The sequence below is a fragment of the Anoplophora glabripennis genome, unplaced genomic scaffold, assembly GCF_000390285.2.
Source record: "Anoplophora glabripennis isolate ALB-LARVAE unplaced genomic scaffold, Agla_2.0 scaffold278, whole genome shotgun sequence".
NCBI lineage: Eukaryota > Metazoa > Arthropoda > Insecta > Coleoptera > Cerambycidae > Anoplophora > Anoplophora glabripennis.
Window position 1 is genome coordinate 236,861 of NW_019416472.1, and position 19,876 is coordinate 256,736.

Genomic DNA, 19,876 nt, shown 5'->3' on the forward strand with positions numbered 1-19,876 from the left:
AAATATTGCGGTTAATTTATTTACCTCAACTGGACCGGTATAAAATTCAAAATAACTTTTTTTTCTGTGAAACCTGGCTTCCTAAAATCTAATCAATAAATCAACATTAGCCAAAGTAGGTAATCGATAAATCAATGATACCTATGTTACATTTAAACAATCAAGATAAAACGTTATATAAATACTTATTATGATACTCAATTTCATCAACTAACGACAATTTCTGTTGCATTTACACTCGGATTTGTAAATGGATAAAATTAACGCTGTCATATACATTGTACTGGTGGTTTGGTATGTCTCATTTTTTATATTTATAAGTATAAGTACCTATATAATTTCTTAACGAATTTAGGTTATGTGTTGTTACTTTTTATATTTTAGATTTATAGGTAATCTGTGTGATAACTAATACCTGTAGGATAAACTTAGATTTAGTAAATACCGCTAATACCTAATATACAGGTTGTCACGGTACTTGATACAAAAAGTCGAGTACGAATAGATGAGGTCAAAATAATATCAGTTATTCATATAAATTTTTTTCATATGGGCCTTCGTTAACAAGTTACGGACCCTCACATTTGAAAATTAAAAAGTTATTTTTATTTGCAGAGTCTAAACTATTAACTTCAGTATGATGTAAATTTGGTGATCGATGACACATGCGTACAACTTGTTTTTGATGTTGTATGTGAAACTTTATTAGACTTGTTGACGTTTCGAACAACAAAAGAGGTCTGTTTAGAAAATAATCGATCTTTTTGAATTACGTGTAACATGTTCTTGGATTGTTAATGTCTCATTTAGACAAGGCGAAAACCTCGCATTCGTGGGAGAAATTTTCCGACTCGATTTTTTTGCATATTCAGATTCGTGAGATGTTCCTTAACATGAATCAAGATGATGCCGGCCGGAAATCTGGTGCTCACTTGTTTAAACAAGCTTTTTTAAAACAAATTGTAAAAATAGGTTTTTCACTCTTTTTTTTAGGTTGTTTAGCACATTATAAACAAATAAGTTGCTATGCACTATGCCTCTAAAATTGACAGTTTTAAGTTATAAACAATTTAAGTTGCTAAAATGCGAAAATGACGATTTTCAACGGCCGATTTCCGGGTTAAAAATTGTTATTTTTGATGCTGTCAGGTACCTAAATTAAAGTATAGACATCCCCCTACAAGATGCTGAAGAGTTTTTAGAACTCTCATTATTCTAAAGCCTTGTTTTTTAATTGTTAATAAAGCGCTATGAGCCGCGCGCGTGCCTCTGTCATACGCGGATTCGCTATTTCGTTTAGCGGCTTCAGCTTATGTTCTGCGAATTTACCATTCTAAGTACTATTACTACTCATAAAATAATGTAAATATTGATTATTTAAATTTCATAATTCATAATAATTTTATTTAATAATTCAAAATTGTAAATAGAGTGCAGAAAAAAAAGAAAAGGGCAATAGTATCAAATACATTTGATTTTTATTAAGGAACATTTATTTAATACTGCATATTATTATTATTATCACACATTTATTCAATCATAAGAATTCTCAAACTGTTCTATGTTACAACCACATAAAGGTATACAAGTGACAGTTTTTCCTACAAGAACAAGCTTTAGTCTTACAGTTTCATGTACATTTACATTGTTTAACTAAGTCTTTGGATAATGGATCTTTGGTAATAAACTTAGGTAATAATTCACCTGTTTCATTTTGATAACCAAAAGTTGTGAAATCCAAATATTGATATTGAGGAAAAATGGAACTTTTCATAGCGCATTATTCACAATTAAAAAACAAGGCTTTAAAATAGTGGAGTCCCAAAAACTCTTCAGCATCTTGTAGGGGATGTTTACACTTTAATTTAGGTACCTGGCAACATCAAAAATAACAATTTTTAACCCGGAAATCGGCCGTTGAAAATCGTCATTTTCGCATTTATAGCAACTTAAATTGTTTATAACTTTAAAACTATAAATTTTAGAGGCATAGTGTATAGGAACTTTTTTGTTTATAATGTGCCAAAAAACCGGAGTGAAAAAATCAAGAGTCAATTGAAGATGATCCTCGACCAGGAAGTTCTTCGACTTCAACTGATGACTCCCACGTTCAGAAAGTCAAAGATCTGATGCCCGCAAATCGACAATTGACTGTCAGAGAAATTGCAGAAGACGTCAGCATCTCAACTGAGTCATGGCATGAAAGAGTGACCGCAAAAACAGCATATTTTTAGCCTATTTTCTCGCCTTTGCCAGAGACCTTAAAAACATCCTAAAAATATTCTGCATGTCAAATTATTGGTAATAAAAAATCAAGATGAGCATATTTTTTAGTTTTTCGAAAAATGTCGAAAATCACCCCTAATTAGGAGTTGATATGATGACGCAAAACTGAAATGTATGAATAATATCAATAAGAATAAAAGCAATTCTTATTGTATTTTTTCTATAAAATAAAATCTTACAAATAGGAAATAATTTATTTTCATGATTAAGGAGGGCGTGATATAGTTGTAAGTCCACCCTTAAATTCGCTAAGGGGCTTAAATCATCCCCTAAATACGGAAAAAATCAAAAATTACTTGAAAAATCTAGGAAAAAGTACTAGGATATTCTAAATTATTAGAAATTCAAATCGTGTACTTCTCACTAGTATCTATAAGAAAACCACCCCTGTAACGAAGGGGTGAACTACCCCCGAACGTGATAACATACGAAAATATCATAGCGGTATTAAAAAACTGTCGAATATTTTATAATAGATCTTACTTTTCTGATCAGAAAGATTAAGCTGACTTGACTTAATTATTCCGAATTTTTTTTTATAAAAATCAACCCTGATAGGGGGTGAAACATAAAAAAATCAAAAAATATTTGAGAAATCTTGATGAAATTAATAATGAAGTTTAAAAAAATAAAGTTAGGTTATTTTCTGAACAGACCTCGTACTTATTGTTTTCTAATTTAGGAGAGATGACGTGGCAACTATCTCGGACGTTATTTAATCATTAACTAATTACTGTCATGGAAACCCAATATAATAATGTTACCCTCATATAGACTTAAATAGAACGTAAAATAAAATGGTTGTGATAGAACAAATTATTTTAAGGAAAACTGATTCATCGATTTATCTAGTTAGAAATGAAAATTCGCTATGTAGCTTTATAACTACGTCAACCAGTAAGAACCTCAGAATTTCGACGTGAGGGTTATGCAAAACCGATTAGTACCAATGACATTTCTAAAATACAGTAAATCTTCCATATTGAAAAACTAGAGGTTTTATAGATATACGGCTCGTTCTTCGAACTAAATAAAAACGACCTTTTTTCTAAAAAATTTACATTTCGAATTCTGAGGCTGTTAGTGCAACTGACATATTGTATTTCAGTCACTAAATGGCATATTTGCAAGTCAATTTACCGAATTTTTATTTCTAATTAGATAAATCAACTAACCGATTTCATCAATCTACGTAAAACATGCTATTTCAGAAAATGATATTTTTTTCCTAATTTTAACACCTTTGTTTCCGGATTAAAAATCTGGACCCCCTTGTATATACTTAAACTGAAAACAGCTACGCTATTCGCTTCCACGGATTAATACTCTTGTTGATACTGTTATAATTGACACTTGATTGTTGCTAGAACCTTACTCAGATCAACTAAATTTACTATACTAATTTCATCTGAGTTATTTGCACATTATTTTTTGTCTATAAAAGCCAGCTTGAAATAAAAACAAGTAAAATTGTGAACTTTAAAAAATGTCGAATTGAAATTAGCAAATTTAAATAAGGTACCTACGTAAAGATGACTGAAGTAATCAAACATTCTTAGAAATGGCCATATTAAATCCATATAAAGAACTCCTGATCACAAAAAGTATCATTTTATTACACTTTTTAATTTTTTTTAAGAATTTATTGCAATACATTCTACAAAAAATATATAGGGTATTAATTAACTTACGTCAAATATTTTTGCCAAAGGTCCGTTATGTCAAAAGGGGGTAAATACACGGATGTGTGTTGAGTAAAATGTAATTTTAAAATTTGACTTATCTCAACATTGCAAGGAACTGCTGATTTTCATAAAAGATGTTCGATGTACCCACCATTTGTTTGAACACAAGCTTCAGCGCGACGTATCCAATTCGCTCGCACGCGTCGTAACATTGCCCCACGTCTTCTCGAATCGTATTACAAGCTTCAGCAATACGATGTAGCAGTTGGTCGAGGTCACGAACTTCTGTGGAATACTCAACACTTTTCACATATCCCCACAAAAAGAATTCTAAAGAGGTGAGGTTCGGGTGCCGGGGGGGGCATCTAACTAGACTGCCGCGGCCTACCCATCGATTGGGCAAAGTAATGTTTACAAAGTCGCGCACTTTCCGAAAAAAATGAACGGGGTCTCCGTCATGCAGTAACCACATATTTTGACGAACATTTAATGGCACGTCTTCCAATAACTCCGGCAAGCGATTTTGCAAATAATCTAGATATGAAGCACCGTCTAAACATCTAGGCAATTCAAAAGGTCCTATTAAAGTATCATTAACGATACCAGCCCACATGTTCACTAAAAACTGTTGCTGAAAGGCACCGCGACGTATTTCGTGTGGATTTTCGATGGTCCAATGGTAAGTGTTGTGGACGTTACGTGCACCATTTCAACTGAAACATGCTTCATCTGTAACAAGTATTTGCGCTGTAAATTGAGGATTTCTTGCATATTCTTGAACCAACCATTTGCAAAAACCTCGATGTAGTGGAAAATCCTTAGGAGTAAGGGCTTGAACACGTTGAATATGAAATGGTTACAACTGAGCTTCTCGTGATGTCTGCCACACAACAGCATGCGAAATATTTACTTGCTGTGCGATATTTCTGGTGCTACGATGCGAATCTTCTTGGACGAGATCTAAAATCATCTCCTTGACATTTAAGATTCTTAGTGGTCACTCTGGGCACCGTCGCGACCTCGACGCGTTTATACTTCACCGGTGTCCAAAACTCTGGACATTTTCGTTTGCTTCGCTATAAATTATGAGCATATAAAATTCGCGATGACTAAATAAATACGCCATTTTCAAAAGAAAATTTGGAAATACGGTTATTAAATGTACTCTAGAAAAATAGCACAGCAATCACTACAACAATGTATTATTCTACCAATTGACTTTCGAATACAGTCCGGTTTCATAAGAAACCTACAAACTCGTCAAAAGTGTTACAGAATTTTTTGTAAGTACTCGCCGCAATAAAATACATGTATTTCAACAGTTCCAAAACAGTTTTAAACTCATTTTTAATTAGTTTTTTTCTCTATGACCTCAAAACTTCCGACACAAGTTTGTGACATAAGTTAACTCAGTTTTTGCTCCTTTTTCGCCCCCTTAAATTTTTGACGTAAGTTCATTGTTTATCCCTCTATATTAGCTACATAATATGAAATTCTTATCATTAAATATATTCTCAACATGTTGGTGCCTATATTTCTCTAATTTACCTTAGAGCATTATTATCAATTAATTCAATTTCCTTATTTTTCCTTCTCGATTCAAATAAAAGCCGTATTCTTAATATGAATAACATAAAGAACTATTATTTCAGTGCTGCAAACGTAGAAAGTACCAGAGTATTCCCAGAAAGATTTTCGTTTGGCACTGGAACGTCCGCTTATCAAACCGAAGGTGCTTGGAACGAAGATGGAAAATCTGAGAACATATGGGATCATTGGATTCACAGTGATCCATCGCACATAAAAAATAATGACACTGCCGATCTCGCTTGTAATACATACCAGTCTCCGTTAGTGGGCATGTATCATTCATTGAAATTACACGTTCAGCATTACCGTTTTTCTTTATCATGGAGCAGGTAAGCCCTATCACTTTCCTGTTAAAAACCCGGTACTCCTAAAAAGTAAGGGTCTGGTAATAATTGTCAATCACCCCTTGCGGAGAAAATTCAATTTATTTCCGTAAATACAACAACATTCTTAAAGTAACCAAAAAGATGGACTTATCAAATATGAAAATATAGAGGACATATTTTCAAAAACCAAATTTACTTGAGTGAGCAAGTGCTGAACTGTTTTATTTACAAGGTAATTCCTAAGTTCTGTCACAGTTTTTATTGTGCGTCAAATTCAATTCTCTTCAAAAAATTTACATTATTAATTTTGAAAACATTTATTCTGACTGTACCTTATATTTAAAGAGAAAATTTAAAGCTATTGCCTGATCCAACGATAAGACTATATTATGCGTAATAGGGAAAAGCTTTCCTCTAATAAAATAATAGAATAATGGTGTACTTAGAAAAATCTTAAAAGGAAGATAAAAAAATATTGTTTCTACAACTGGTAAAATAGGACCAGACAGTAGATTGGGTGAGGCTATAGAAAATAATGTAACATCTTATATTACGTCACAATATTCCATACACATTTCCACAGGTGTAATTTAATGTAGCAGCCATATGAACACCCAGTACATGTACTTTACTATGTTATGTACAGTTCTGAAAGTGTAGGTCTTTAGGAACTAGTGGTAATCATATGAATTCACAGTACTTACGTTTATTGTCTAAATAACAACCTTGAGATGTATACTCTGTAAATATTTTAGCTTAGATACACCACCTGTATATTGTAAACACGTAGTTTGTTAAGGCATATTGGTATAAAAGCATTTATTCCCAACATTGTAACCAACAACAATGTATGTACCTAATTGTAAAATTAACCTTAAAATGTTTGAAATCACACTTGTTGCATAAAACACAGGAGTCATGGAACATAGTCTAAAGAGATATTTGGGAAATGAACCTATGAACACTGAACAAATAGATAGGATATTAAAGAACAATTATGTTTATACAAAGTAGGGATTTTTAATTGTATAAAGTTTTAACCAGTTTAGTACAGAGTGAGAGCCAATCAGAAGGGTATATTTTTTTGAAACTCCAGTTCTTAAAAACTAGAGGCAAGGCCCTGCTTGGCCATTTTCCATTCTGACTCTGGCTGGTGAAAAGTAAGCAGTTTCTAGTGATTTCGAGCTAAAGTAGCCATTTTGTGTAAAATCACGTTGAATCTACATCATCCTACATCGTGAAACGGTAATTATACCAATAATTAAATAGATAAATTCAGATGTTCATAGATATGTACATAGTTTGTAGATAAATTTTAGTAGTGAGTAAGCACGTTTCCCCAAATATCTATTTTAGAACTAATTAGTTTTTTTCCCACGTTGCGTTTTAGAAGCCAGCCAGCTAGTATCACAGCCAGCTAGTATCACATCCAGCTAGTATCACAGCCAGCTAGAATCACAGCCAGCTAGTATCACAGCCAGCTAATAATCAGCTAGTAATAATCAAGGCTATTAACAACCAAAGTAGTCTAGACAACTAGTTCAGACGGCTAGTTTAAACAATTAGTAATAATCAGCTAATAACAATTAGTAATAACCACCTAGTGATAAAGCTAGCAACTGGAACGCAACTTAGGCGACCATGTGATCATTGTAACAAGTCCAGTTTGAGACAGCCTGTATAACCCGAGTGGACTGTAGACCTTCACCATCATCATAGCCACCACGAACTCCGGATGAGAGTGAATAAAAATTTGAGACACCGTAGTGTTCTGTTTTTTTTATAATTTATTGATAAATTGTTCTGTACCCATATTTTGTTCCCATCCCATACCTGCTGGGGTGTCGGGGGAAAGGAGAAACAATTAATTCTTTAGTTAGTAGGTTGGCGTCCAAATTAAAATCTTTAATACTCTTATTTCTCGTTTCTCCCCGAAAACTAAAGACCGATTTGGCAAGAGTCGAGATATCATAACACCAGAAAAAAACAAATGCGGACTACGACCCAACTGCACTCCACCCAATGAGCTGCCGTAAGCTCCTTCAGCTGTTCACAAAAATATTAGAGCTATTGGTGTAACAATAAATTAGTGATACACATAAAAAGGCACAAAAATTATAAGTTTAGTAAAGAAAAATGCCAGTGCCGATTAGTTTAGGTCCGCCTTTGTCAATTCGAAAGACAGAGGGTGTATCACTCGTGAGAAGAAAGAGCTAGAACACATAGATATAGTAAATTATTTGAAACTTTTCAAGTTACACTAGAAACAAATTAATTTTTCAACAAACCTAAAGCCATCTATAATGTCCATGAAACAGACCTATAATTAAATAATCGACCAGGCCATGTTTTAGCCGAAAAAAGAGCAAAAGACATTTTTACCATACTATCGGGGGAAAAGTGATCTCATATATAACCTGCTGCAATGCTCAAGGCTTTGTTGTACCACTAATATGTGTCTTCAAAGGCAAGAATTTGAAGACCCAGTGGACTGACTCAGTGCCTCCTGGATCTAATATTGTGATGTCTCAAAAGTCAGCTTAACTACAACTATTTTATTGGTTTCAATCGAAAACAACTTCCTTCCACACAAAGACGAAAAGAAGACTTTGTTAATTCTTGTTCTTGTGTTGAACTTCTAGAAACTGCTAAAGCAAATAATGTCAGTTTATTGTGCTCACCTCCATAAACCACCCACTATGTGGAATTTTATGATAGGACTTTTTAAGTCATTAAAGAGCTTACTACTAACAAACTCTCAGAGTAAATGCAAAGTCATTCCGGGAGTCATCCATAGGACAACTGCAGTTTGATGAACTCCTAGTAAAATGTTGGGGAATGTGAGCAACCGTTAGAAATGCAACCTCCAGCTTCAGAGCCACAGGAATATTGGAATCTTGATTGCCTACCCTAACATGCTTGCACAGTTTATGATCAAATAATTAGCAAGCAAACGACAGAAGATCATAGAACGCATACCCAAGTAAACTTTCAGCGCACAAATTCCCAAGTAAATAACCCTGAAACAACACAAGAAGCAAATGCTCAACCAGCACAAAATCAAATTTCAAATACTCTGATGGACTCCATGCCATCTTATACAGTAACAGAGGCTTGTTGCCTAAATCTGGTATAAAGTACGTCTGTTCCTGATTTGACTCCTAGAAAACTTTTAGACCAAATTAATCCCACACCTAAGCTAATCTTATGGGCAAAATCGAGCAAAACCCGTTGATACTCTATTAACGTCTCCCAAACATATTGTGACTGTAAAAAAATAGAGTCATAAAGAAGACAATACAAACAAAGGTCATTCTAGAAAAGAAAACTTCACAAAAAAGTTGTAACAGAAAACATTCATCTTCAACAATCTCGATCAAGAAGACGAGGACGTAGAAGTGAAGTAATATAAAGAATTAATAATCAATAGTTCCAAATTATATTTCATCGTCCACTCCGAAGAATATTATCGTCAGCTGGTCCTTATTAAGATTTCCTCGTCAATGTAAGTTAAACGTCCGATACATTTGAGTAAATGCGACAGATTTTTAAACCTCAACATCTTATATTTCGGAATTCAGTGGGTTTAGACCAGTCGTTCATTGAAGGTTTTGGTTTTAGAATTCTTTCGCTACCTTGATGTTTTGTTTCTCTGTTAAACTTTGTATTCATCCTATGTTGCTGTAAGAGCCACTTGCAAAACTGAACTCTAAGTTCATTATTGTGGTAATTGTGGGCCATTATATACGAAATTATTGAAATAAATATGGCGCTCAAAATCCGCAATAGAACTGAAAAATATGGAAATAAAACCATTCACAAAAGAGCGATAAACATAGGTTTTAGTATCGTTTTTTTTTTAATATGCGGGCGAATTGAAGTTATTTAAAAAAACATGATTTGAACAAAAATTTTGCTTTGGCTAGTAGGTACTACACGCTGTTAAAACTGTGAATAAACTAAGTAATCAGCCTCTAATATGTAACCTTATTTTTATCATAGGATATTGCCGACTGGATTTGCGAATGAAGTCAACATGAAGGCTATTAAGCATTATCAATATGTTATAAAAGATTTACTATTATTCGACATCAAACCAGTAGTGACCTTATATTACCATGACTTACCCCAGTCCCTGCAGAATATAGGGGGTTGGACAAATCCAGATATGGCCAAATACTTTGCGGACTACGTTAGGGTTTGTTTTCAGTATTTTCCCAACGTTATGTACTGGATAACATTTAACGACCCAAGAAGCACTTGTAGAAAAGGATACGGAGAAGGAACATTTGCACCTGGTATAAATTCAGACGGAGTAGGAGAATATCTGTGCGCTTACACAATTCTTAAGGCACACGCTGCAGCTTATCATTTATATAAGGAGGAATTTAAGGACTTGAATGGTAATTATCTGTATCTACGTTACACTTTCTTTATTTATCTCTTTAACCAGATATTTTGCCATTTGTGGAAAAAATGTCAATCTCTGCGCGAAAAGAATCAGCTAATGTCTTCTTTCAGAAAACTAAAAATTAGGTTTTTATATTTTATAATCATATGCCTTTTTGACGTGAAATATTTAACTTAGTCACAACTAATTCCACAAAAACAATAATCCTTGACTGATATTTCTGTCTCAAGATTTATTTATTAAACAGCAGAGACCACACACAAAATTATACCACACGTGAATAATCTCAGACAATCTTATATTTTTTTAATTTTGAAGCATGTACAATTACATAATACAATTTAGACCATCAGTTGCTTAATAAAAATTGCTCATTTTCGTTACCTCTATCACCCTTTTCAAGGAACGCTCCTATTTCAAAAATACTCTATAGTAACATTTTGAAATTTTTGTTATCACTTCCTTTAAGGGTAAACCAGAGCAACGCCAGGATGTTTTTTTATTAAAATAGGCATTGTTTAAAATATTCAATATTAGCTAGAAATGTCAATGTGCTTTTCATAACAGATTAATAAATTAATACTTATTTTAAAGGTTATATTTCATTTGTTAGGCATATATGGAATATACAAATGTAACTATGTTTCATTTGATGCTAAATCTATGTTTTGATTAAAACTCATCTTTCTATTATGTAAAAGAATATACCTAATAAAAATAAGTAAGTAAATATAAATATAAATAGTATAAATATAGTATATATAGTATAAATAGTAAAAAAAAAAAAATAAGTTGAAACAACGTATGACTGTAAATTTAAATTAAATTTACTATGACAATACTGGATCTTAATATTTGAAAAAAACTACAATTTCAATCGTAGAATTTTGATAAAACCAACAGGAATATTTTCTTTCAGGTACAATATCTATTGCAATTGATATGATGTGGTCTGAACCAGCTTCAGAAACTGACATAGCGGCTGTAGAAAGAAGAAACGCTTTTGAGGTATGCTTATACCGGGTGTTAGAAGTTTGACTGCCTTAAATTTAACAGACTATAGAATACATTAAAATAAACAAAAAACCCTCATATGACATGGGTCCTAATCTCAACCATTTCCGAGAAAAAATGATCAGTCTCCAACTTGATGTACAAAAGTTCGATTAATTAAGGAATATTGACATAACTGCGTGCATAAAATACAATGTTTAACTTCTTTATAGTTAATTCTAAAAATTAATTAGCGTTGTAATAAATTTAAAACTCGATAGAATTCACATCGAGCAATGTGACAACGGCTCGGCGGTTTATTAACAAGAGAAACTAAGGTGTTCAGCAATCACCAATACGCAATTCAGTTGATATCTGGATTCAACCATGTCAGAGTGTTTTTTGCGTACCACTATTTCCTTTTCTTTATGGTGATGGACATTTTGAGTATATGTTGTAGCTTGTCTTGTACTTGTACGTTTAAAAATTACTGAATTTTGCTTTGTGGTAAGTACCTAAATTATTTTTAATACGTATGATTATTTGGACGACGTAAATCTTTGGGTATTTTAAATACATGTTTTTCAAATACATAATTTGATTAAAAGTTATGTTTCTGCTTAAAGAAATTCATAATTACTAGAATTTGAGCTAAAATTTAAGCACACACTATCTTCGTACTATAAAATCGATACATTTTATTATTTTATTTATTTAAAAACTGGAAAACAATCGTCTTGAAATTTGCTAAATGTTCCACAATAATAGTTGTTTACATTTTTTCCGTAGGACAAGTCTGCCCCGTGCATACGTGGTGTACATCAGCAGGTTAAGCGCTGTTGTCACTTCATGATGAAACTCCTCAATATTAATACTCGCTATATTTTGAAAACTGTGAATCTTACATCCCTGTAATATACAACTTTTTTGTTCATTTATGATTACTCTGTCTCATGCTGAAGTAATGGCAATCAAACTTCTTACACCCTGTATGTAGGTACTCGTATATATATATATCTACTTTAGTTAATTTTTGTTGTTATTTTTGTACGAAGCTCTTCGTTTCGAATATTGTCAAAATTAAAAAATATATATTTTCTAACTATATGAAAATATTTTGTCCAAATATGAGCATCGTCCATAAATAGTGTTGGAATTACTTTTACTTTTATGAACTTATGTTTTAAGCAGCAGTAAAAATTCATTATTCAACTGTTTAGTAAGCTTATCCTAGATTTAAAAGAATAATAATTATCTCGGAAGTCGAAAACTTATGCGAGAGATGGAGCGGCATATTGTTATTCAGTAACCTCATTAATAAGGGGGATGGTCAAACGCCCATCGATATCAATCTCTCACATTGACACAAGCCAACGTTCTTCCACCCTACCATATCCGCAAGTATATCGAAACAGAGTCAAGAAAATCAATTGAATTTATGTTAAAATGCTAAATAGTAACGTCGAAGTTCTGAGTTTATAATGACAGTATGTTCTTGTGTCTCATCATCGGCTACTGGTTTAATGATTTTTTATCTTTGCTTGGTTAAGTTACTGGCCCAAATAATGCAATCAGTATTAGACGATCAAACATTTTGAAAGGCAGTAGTATAAATGTTATATTTTTCAAAATTTTCAACACCGTTTTTACGATACAAATCAGGTACAGATAAAAAGTTTTTTTATTAAAATTATCCAAGGAATCATCTTCAGAGATACCTATGTTTAGATACTGTATGTGATGTTCAACCTAAAACAGAATAATTACTTAAAATTATTTTAAAAAGTTTTAAGTTTTATTTGTGCAAAAATTCTGCCATTTGTTAACAAAGTTTATATTTGATACAGTATATATTTGATCATTAGAGACAATTATAAAGCCTTTACTTAGGCACATTGTTCAAGTTAGTTGAAAGACACATTTTAACTTAAATTTAATATTCCCATATTTTTTTTGGTTTAACATAAACCCATCAATAACAAAATCATTATCATAAATAAATAACGAAATTCGGCAATAAAACAAAATCAGAAAATATATGACATGCTTGAAACATGGTCACCTTTTATACTTTTACGAATTAAGTTCACATGTAATAATATTAACTAAATGGGTAAATTTGTAATAGCTTTGAAATGATCAAGAAATCTATACTAATATAATAAAGAGGAAAGATTTGTATTTTTGTATGTATGTATGTATGTTTGTTACGAATAAACTCAAAAACTACTGGACGGATTTCGATAATTCTTTCACCATTAGAATGCTACATTATGCCTGAGTAACATAGGCTATATTTTTTATATCCCAAAATGTTTAAAATAAATGTCCACCCGTGCGAAGCCGGGACGGGCCGCTAGTATTGGATATAACCTTATAAAGAACGTTCAAAAATGCTGGAAAATGTTTAAGGATGTCAACCTGTCAATCGGTTTGGTTTTCTTCCAGTTTGGTTTGTACGCCAACCCCATCTATAAAGGAAACTGGCCCCAGGAAGTTATAGACAGAATTGATTACAGAAGCAAGAAAGAAAATTTCACCAAATCTCGCCTTCCCAAATTTTCCAATGAAGAAATTAATTACATAAAAGGTACTTCGGACTTCATGGCAATAAGTCTGTTTTACGCAAACATTGTTGAAGACTCCGAAGAAGCTAAATTCGACGATCCCAGTTACGAGAAGGATATGAAGGCTAAAGTCTATTTGAACTCAAATTGGAGTTTGGCAGTGAACGGACAGCCGGTGAGTCTTTTTCTGCAGGCTGCGCTCAAATCGACTTAATTCACGTTTCCGTCAAATAGTTAATGCTGATATACTAGATATATTTAAAAGTGTATTTTTAAACCTTTCAAAAGGGCTATTACCTGACCATTATTTGTATTTAACAAAAACTTTTGAACATTGTAAGGGTTGCTTTCGCTGTACAGCAAGAATAAAACGCTCTCCCAACGGTAATAATAAAGTATTTTATTGAAAACTAAGTTGTATAGAAAAAGACGTGTTGACGGGGTGAGTGTTCGTTAGAGAGTCAGTCCTTGTGTGTCGTCGCTGGCAGAAGTCCCTGGTCCTTGGCGCCACTCTGCCGGGGTCGTCTTCCGGGAACCCTGTAGTGCGTCCGGCGGCGCTCTTGACGTAATGCTTAAAAATGGGTCAGTTGCGGCATGTGTACCCACAATTGAAACATGTACTGTAATTTTCCGAACTACATTTCTGCCATATTCCATCTAAGGTTTTTTCCAAATTCTCAAAAATATCGAAAATATCTGCACTACTCTACGCAGAAAAACATATTCGATCCGAATCAATAAAAAAATAGGTTTCCTTTGTAACAAATTTTATATATGACACGGATTTAATTTCCTTCTTGAAATCTCACAGATATTTTAGTTTTTGGTAACATTTGCTTTTTGGTTAAATTTTAAATTTTTCCACTGGTTACATAATTTATATTTAATTGATATAATTTCTCTACAATGGTTTGTGGTTTGAATAAAGTTCGGTTTCATCAAAACCACTTCCTTTTCTTTTTCTTACTACTTTTATAAACAAGCAACCGATGAAAAAAGTATCCTATAAAACATGAATTATTAAAATTAAAATTAACCTTGTTTGGTTCACTTATCTTGCTCATTTTTTTAATCCCATTTTATTTATTAGATCGTCCCATGGAGTGCCAGAAAGGCCCTAGCTTGGTTAAGTTCTTCTTTTAATGATCCTAAAATATTTATTACTGCAAATGGTATTCCAGACAGTGAAAATATTACTGACAGTACCAGAGTTAACTACTTTCAGGTAAGAAAAACCATTTAGTTCGCTTATGTTTAATTATGTGCCTCTAGGATTATCTCCTTGCGATACTTGATGCAATTGAAGAAGATGAAGTGAAAGTCTTTGCATATACAGCTTGGAGTTTATTCGACTCTTTTGAATGGACAGATGGATACAGGTAATAAATAAAAGAGGTCATACATACTACTCAATATTTAAATTTTTTAAACGCTGCGCAATTTTTTGCAGAAATCGATGCAAGTATGTGATATTTTCGGAGCTACTATCGCAAATATTTTGTTTTTTCAACATTTTATACGTTCGGAATAATTATCTGAAAAAGTTTTTTGTCATTACAATACATTGATTAATGACAAAATTAAATGATAATAGAAATAAGAAATCACAATAAATCTTTGCGTCGAATGTCGGAAATGGTGAACCGAAATCAAGAGTAGGAGTGCACCCGCACTCGCACAATTCATATAGTGCAGGTATCGGGTGTATTATTTGTATTATTCGCTGCTTTTTCAAATCATAAATAAGTAATGAAAACAAATTTTCATTCAAATAAATACAAGAAAATAAATTCACCAAAAAATTATTATTTAATTAAAAACTTGAGTGTAGTTAGCCCCCAAAGTTAACTCCCAAAACGGAACAGCCGGACAAGAGGAAATAACCTAAGGAATAGTTGAAAGAGGTGTACTATAACGCATCTCTACCATCAAACCGGCTTGTCCGGTCCGGGGGTGGAAATGGCGTGACTTACAAAGTTATCCCCCTATTTTTGCTATAATTCTCATCGTACCCGGACAAGACGATATAACCTAACGAATAGTTGGAAGAGGTGTACTATAAAGCATTTTTACCATCAAATTGATTTGTCCGGTCCGGGGGTGGAAATGGCACGACTTACAAAGTTAGCCCCCTTTTTTTTTGCTATAACTGTCCTCGAACCCGAACAAGACGAACTGACCTAAGGAATAGTTGAAGGAGGTCTGTAATGCATTCCTGCCATTAAAGTGACTTGTCCGATCCGGAGGTGGAAATGACATGACTTAAAAATAATTTAGATAAAATATGGTTTGCAAATTTTATATATTTTTAAAGCGATAATGGAAATAAAGATATAGTTTTATGAGTTTAAAAGTCTGCCAATTCTATGAATAAGAAAGCTTATTTTTTCTTAATGTCTAGAGATCGATAAATCTTAAATCATGCTCCAAGCTCCAATGTTACCCCTTATTCAAAATGTGGAATTTACCTATTTTCGGAACAAGTTTATAACAATAATAGTAATAATATTTATTACATTGCCCCAACAGAGACCATTTACAGGTCAATAATTTAAAAATAAATGAACAATAAAAGGGTTATAGCAAAAATAGGGGGCTAACTTTGTAAATCGCGCCATTTCCACCCCCGGGCCGGACAAGTCACTTTGATGGTAGAGTTGCGTTATAGTACGCCTCTTTCAACTATTCCTTAGATTATTTCGTCTTGTCCGGGTACAATGAGAGTTATAGTAAAAATAGGGGGCTAACTTTGTATGTCGTGCCATTTCCACCCTTGGACCGGACAAGTCACTTTGATGGTAGAGATGCGTTATAGTACACCTCTTTCAACTATTCGTTAGGTTATTTCGTCCTGTCCGGGTGCGATAAGAGTTATAGTAAAAATAGGGGACTAACTTTGTTTAAGTCGCGCCATTTCCACCCCCGGACCGGACAAGTCACTTTGATGGTAGAAATGCGTTAATAGTACACCTCTTTCAACTATTCCTTAGGTCATTTCGTCTTGTCCGGGTACGATGAGAGTTATAGCAAAAATAGGGGGCTAACTTTGTAAGTCACGCCATTTCCACCCCTGGACCGGACAAGTCGGTTTGATGGTAGAGATGCGTTATAGTACACCTCTTTCAACTATTCCTTAGGTTATTTCCTCTTGTCCGGCTGTTCCGTCTTGGGGACTAACTTTGGGGGCTAACTACACTCAAGTTAATTAAAATTAATTAACAAACTTTTTCTTTTTTTCCTTACATGCTTTCTAAATTGATATTTAATAATCAACAAAATATTGATTTTAATATATTTGTATAAAAATAATACATAACTCTATTAAACAATCTATTTTATGTATCTGTTTAACAATTTTAAATGAGCTACGCAATACATTCACTCGGCTACACGGGTCGAAGTGTACTAGAAAGAAAAGAAGGGAAGGGCTAGTCATAAAAAATTCGGCTCAATTGAGCCGGCTCACTGAACCGGCTCCGTATGAGGAACCGGAATCGGTGAACCGGGTCAGCAAAATGAACCGGATTTCTCATCTCTAGTCTATTGTCATCCAACTAGAAGAAGCTAAATAGTCGTTGCACCGCGGACTGTCGGAAATTTACGATCATAACCGATTATGCACCGAGAAGTGACAATTACTTAACCAATATAAGACGCGTCTTACACGTAAATATAATCATTATGAAAACGAATAATTCCATTAACACAGCTGTTATATACAGATTGGGATATTGATTTTTATACAACAAATCTTCCCTACTATACAAATGGAACATAAAGCCTATAAGTCATAATAATATGTACAGTCTGTACGATATTTGTTGAGATAGAATTTCAAGAAAAGAATAAGCCAATAAAGTGCTGTTATCGAAACTACTGTTTTAGTTTACCGCGACAGGAGCGTGCCTTAAAAGTTTCCGCCAATGTCACCGCGACAGGTGCGTGCCAATATCTTTCTACCTCGGGTGTGGAATGCGGTTAATTCCAAGAAAGTGGCGCAGGGGTCTTCTTGGAATTCTATCTCAACAAATACCGTAAGGACTCTGAGTAATTCTTTATAACATTTATTTCACAGATGCATAATGTGCATCAAATGCTTTCCAGTTTTAAACCGAAAGTTAATTTGTAATGCCGTACATGCGGATATGCATTCTTTTTGTAACACATAGCGTTTGTTGTAATTCACTTATTGTTTTCCATAAATCGTCGTTAATTAAAAGATAAATATATTTTATTTTTGATATAAGAATTTTTACGTACATTAAGAGAGTAAAAAACTTTTTCAAGTTCAGTTAATTTTCATCTTATTCAAAACCCAGTATTTCTTACCTAGAAAAATGAACTATAAGAAACCAGCATATTATTTATGTTACTTTAACTAGAAATATTAGAAGGAATTGCAAAATCTTTTATCTTAGAAAATGATGACGTCCTATGATGTATCAGCGGCGGTGGTATATTTTAATACCTTGTTTCTAACATCAAATATTACATATAAATCATACCTTGATTCTCTTGTTTCAGTTATAAATTTGGCTTCTTCTGGACAGATTTTCGCAACATCACGTTCCATGAAAGAGCTTCTCTAAATTTTTATTCCAGAGTTGCTCAATTTTTCATCGTCCCAGAAAAACCCACTACAAGTACAGCAGATGTCACAACGGACACTATCCCACATACCACTCCCGATTCTGCCACCAAAATTGCCTTATATTCTTCACTGATATTAACCATGGCATTTCTATTCCAAATACTATTTTAAATAATATTAATATACGTATATTATATTAATTTTTCAATCATTCTAGTCTCTTTTGAATTCCTATTTTAATTTGGAAAATTACTGTTGATCTACAGAAATTTTATTTAAATTTAAAAGTGGTTTAGCCAAAATATGTCTGTTATATTATTCAAAACTAAACATAGCAAACTCACTATTTGTAATATATATTTTTTACAGAATTTTATCCTTAGTGGTGTACAATATTCCCAATTTAATAATAATAANTGCTTTTGTTTCAGATCGCGAGGCGCGCCGACTGATTTAAATGCACCGCCCGAGGAAAAAGGATGGGGAAAATTTCGGAGGACTTGGAAAACTATAAACACGGTTTATTTGTGCCGTTTTATTTGTTTGTGTTCGCTTGCCTACTTGATTTCAATAACCCTGTGTATTTCAAGGTTAAATAAAAATTATATTATATGGGAATTTGCACTATAAATCTTCCACCCTAAGAATGAAGCATCCCTTAAAAGGTTGACCTTATTTTCTTCTAATTCTGTTTCCTCTAGTTGGTTGACTTTACCCGTGCTCCTCTTTATCATCGCTAGCTTTCTGTTACTTCATCTTATGTAAAATTTAACATCAGCTATTACTAATAAGGTACACAAGATAATAGTTTTTAACATTTTGACAAGATTTAAATTATAAAACAGTTAGATACTTACATAACTTTCCACTTCACACAACGCGGTATGATCACGTATCCCACAAAACGTATCTATACTGTCTATGCTCATCCAACTAGAAGAAGCGTAATAGTCGATACAAAGTCTATTTGTTTAGCTGTTACTTATTAATTATGGCAGGTTTTTCTCACTTCAGAATAAACTTATTTGTCAATTAAGTCCGTAAATATCTGTTTGATAAAGTGCATATTCGTAAGAATGTGAGAGACATAGATTTATTTCACAATTAAACTTAACTTGTCAGTTGAAGAAAACGACCCCTTTTGAAAATGATTTTCTTTGTGAGAAAATTGTAAATTAAAGTTTGCAAAATTACAGTGAATTGAGTTTATTTCAGATTTTACATCTTGTTCTGATGCTACAATTATGGCGCAAGAATTAGGTATTATTCGATGAATTACCAAGGTTGATGCTGACGGAGCAACTGAATTAGAAGCTACAACAACTTTGATAATAATAATAATTTTATTTTCCTACAGGTTACACCCAATTGCAGGAAAGGCTAAACAAATTATAAATATAAGGTAGTACATTGTAAGATGTTTTCAA

The 19,876-nt window shown here is 33.0% G+C and overlaps 1 protein-coding gene across 1 annotated transcript; it reads left to right on the forward strand.

The window, feature by feature from the left end:
• Positions 1-214: 214 nt before the first annotated feature.
• LOC108906610 (myrosinase 1) lies at positions 215-18,657 on the forward strand. The gene is made up of 8 exons (XM_018709914.1): positions 215-294; positions 5,624-5,890; positions 9,890-10,290; positions 11,218-11,306; positions 13,740-14,033; positions 14,949-15,083; positions 15,131-15,237; positions 18,383-18,657. Exons 1-8 carry the CDS (start codon positions 251-253, stop codon positions 18,618-18,620), a joined length of 1,575 nt encoding a protein of 524 aa, XP_018565430.1. The 5' UTR covers positions 215-250; the 3' UTR covers positions 18,621-18,657.
• The last annotated feature ends 1,219 nt before the right edge of the window (positions 18,658-19,876 follow it).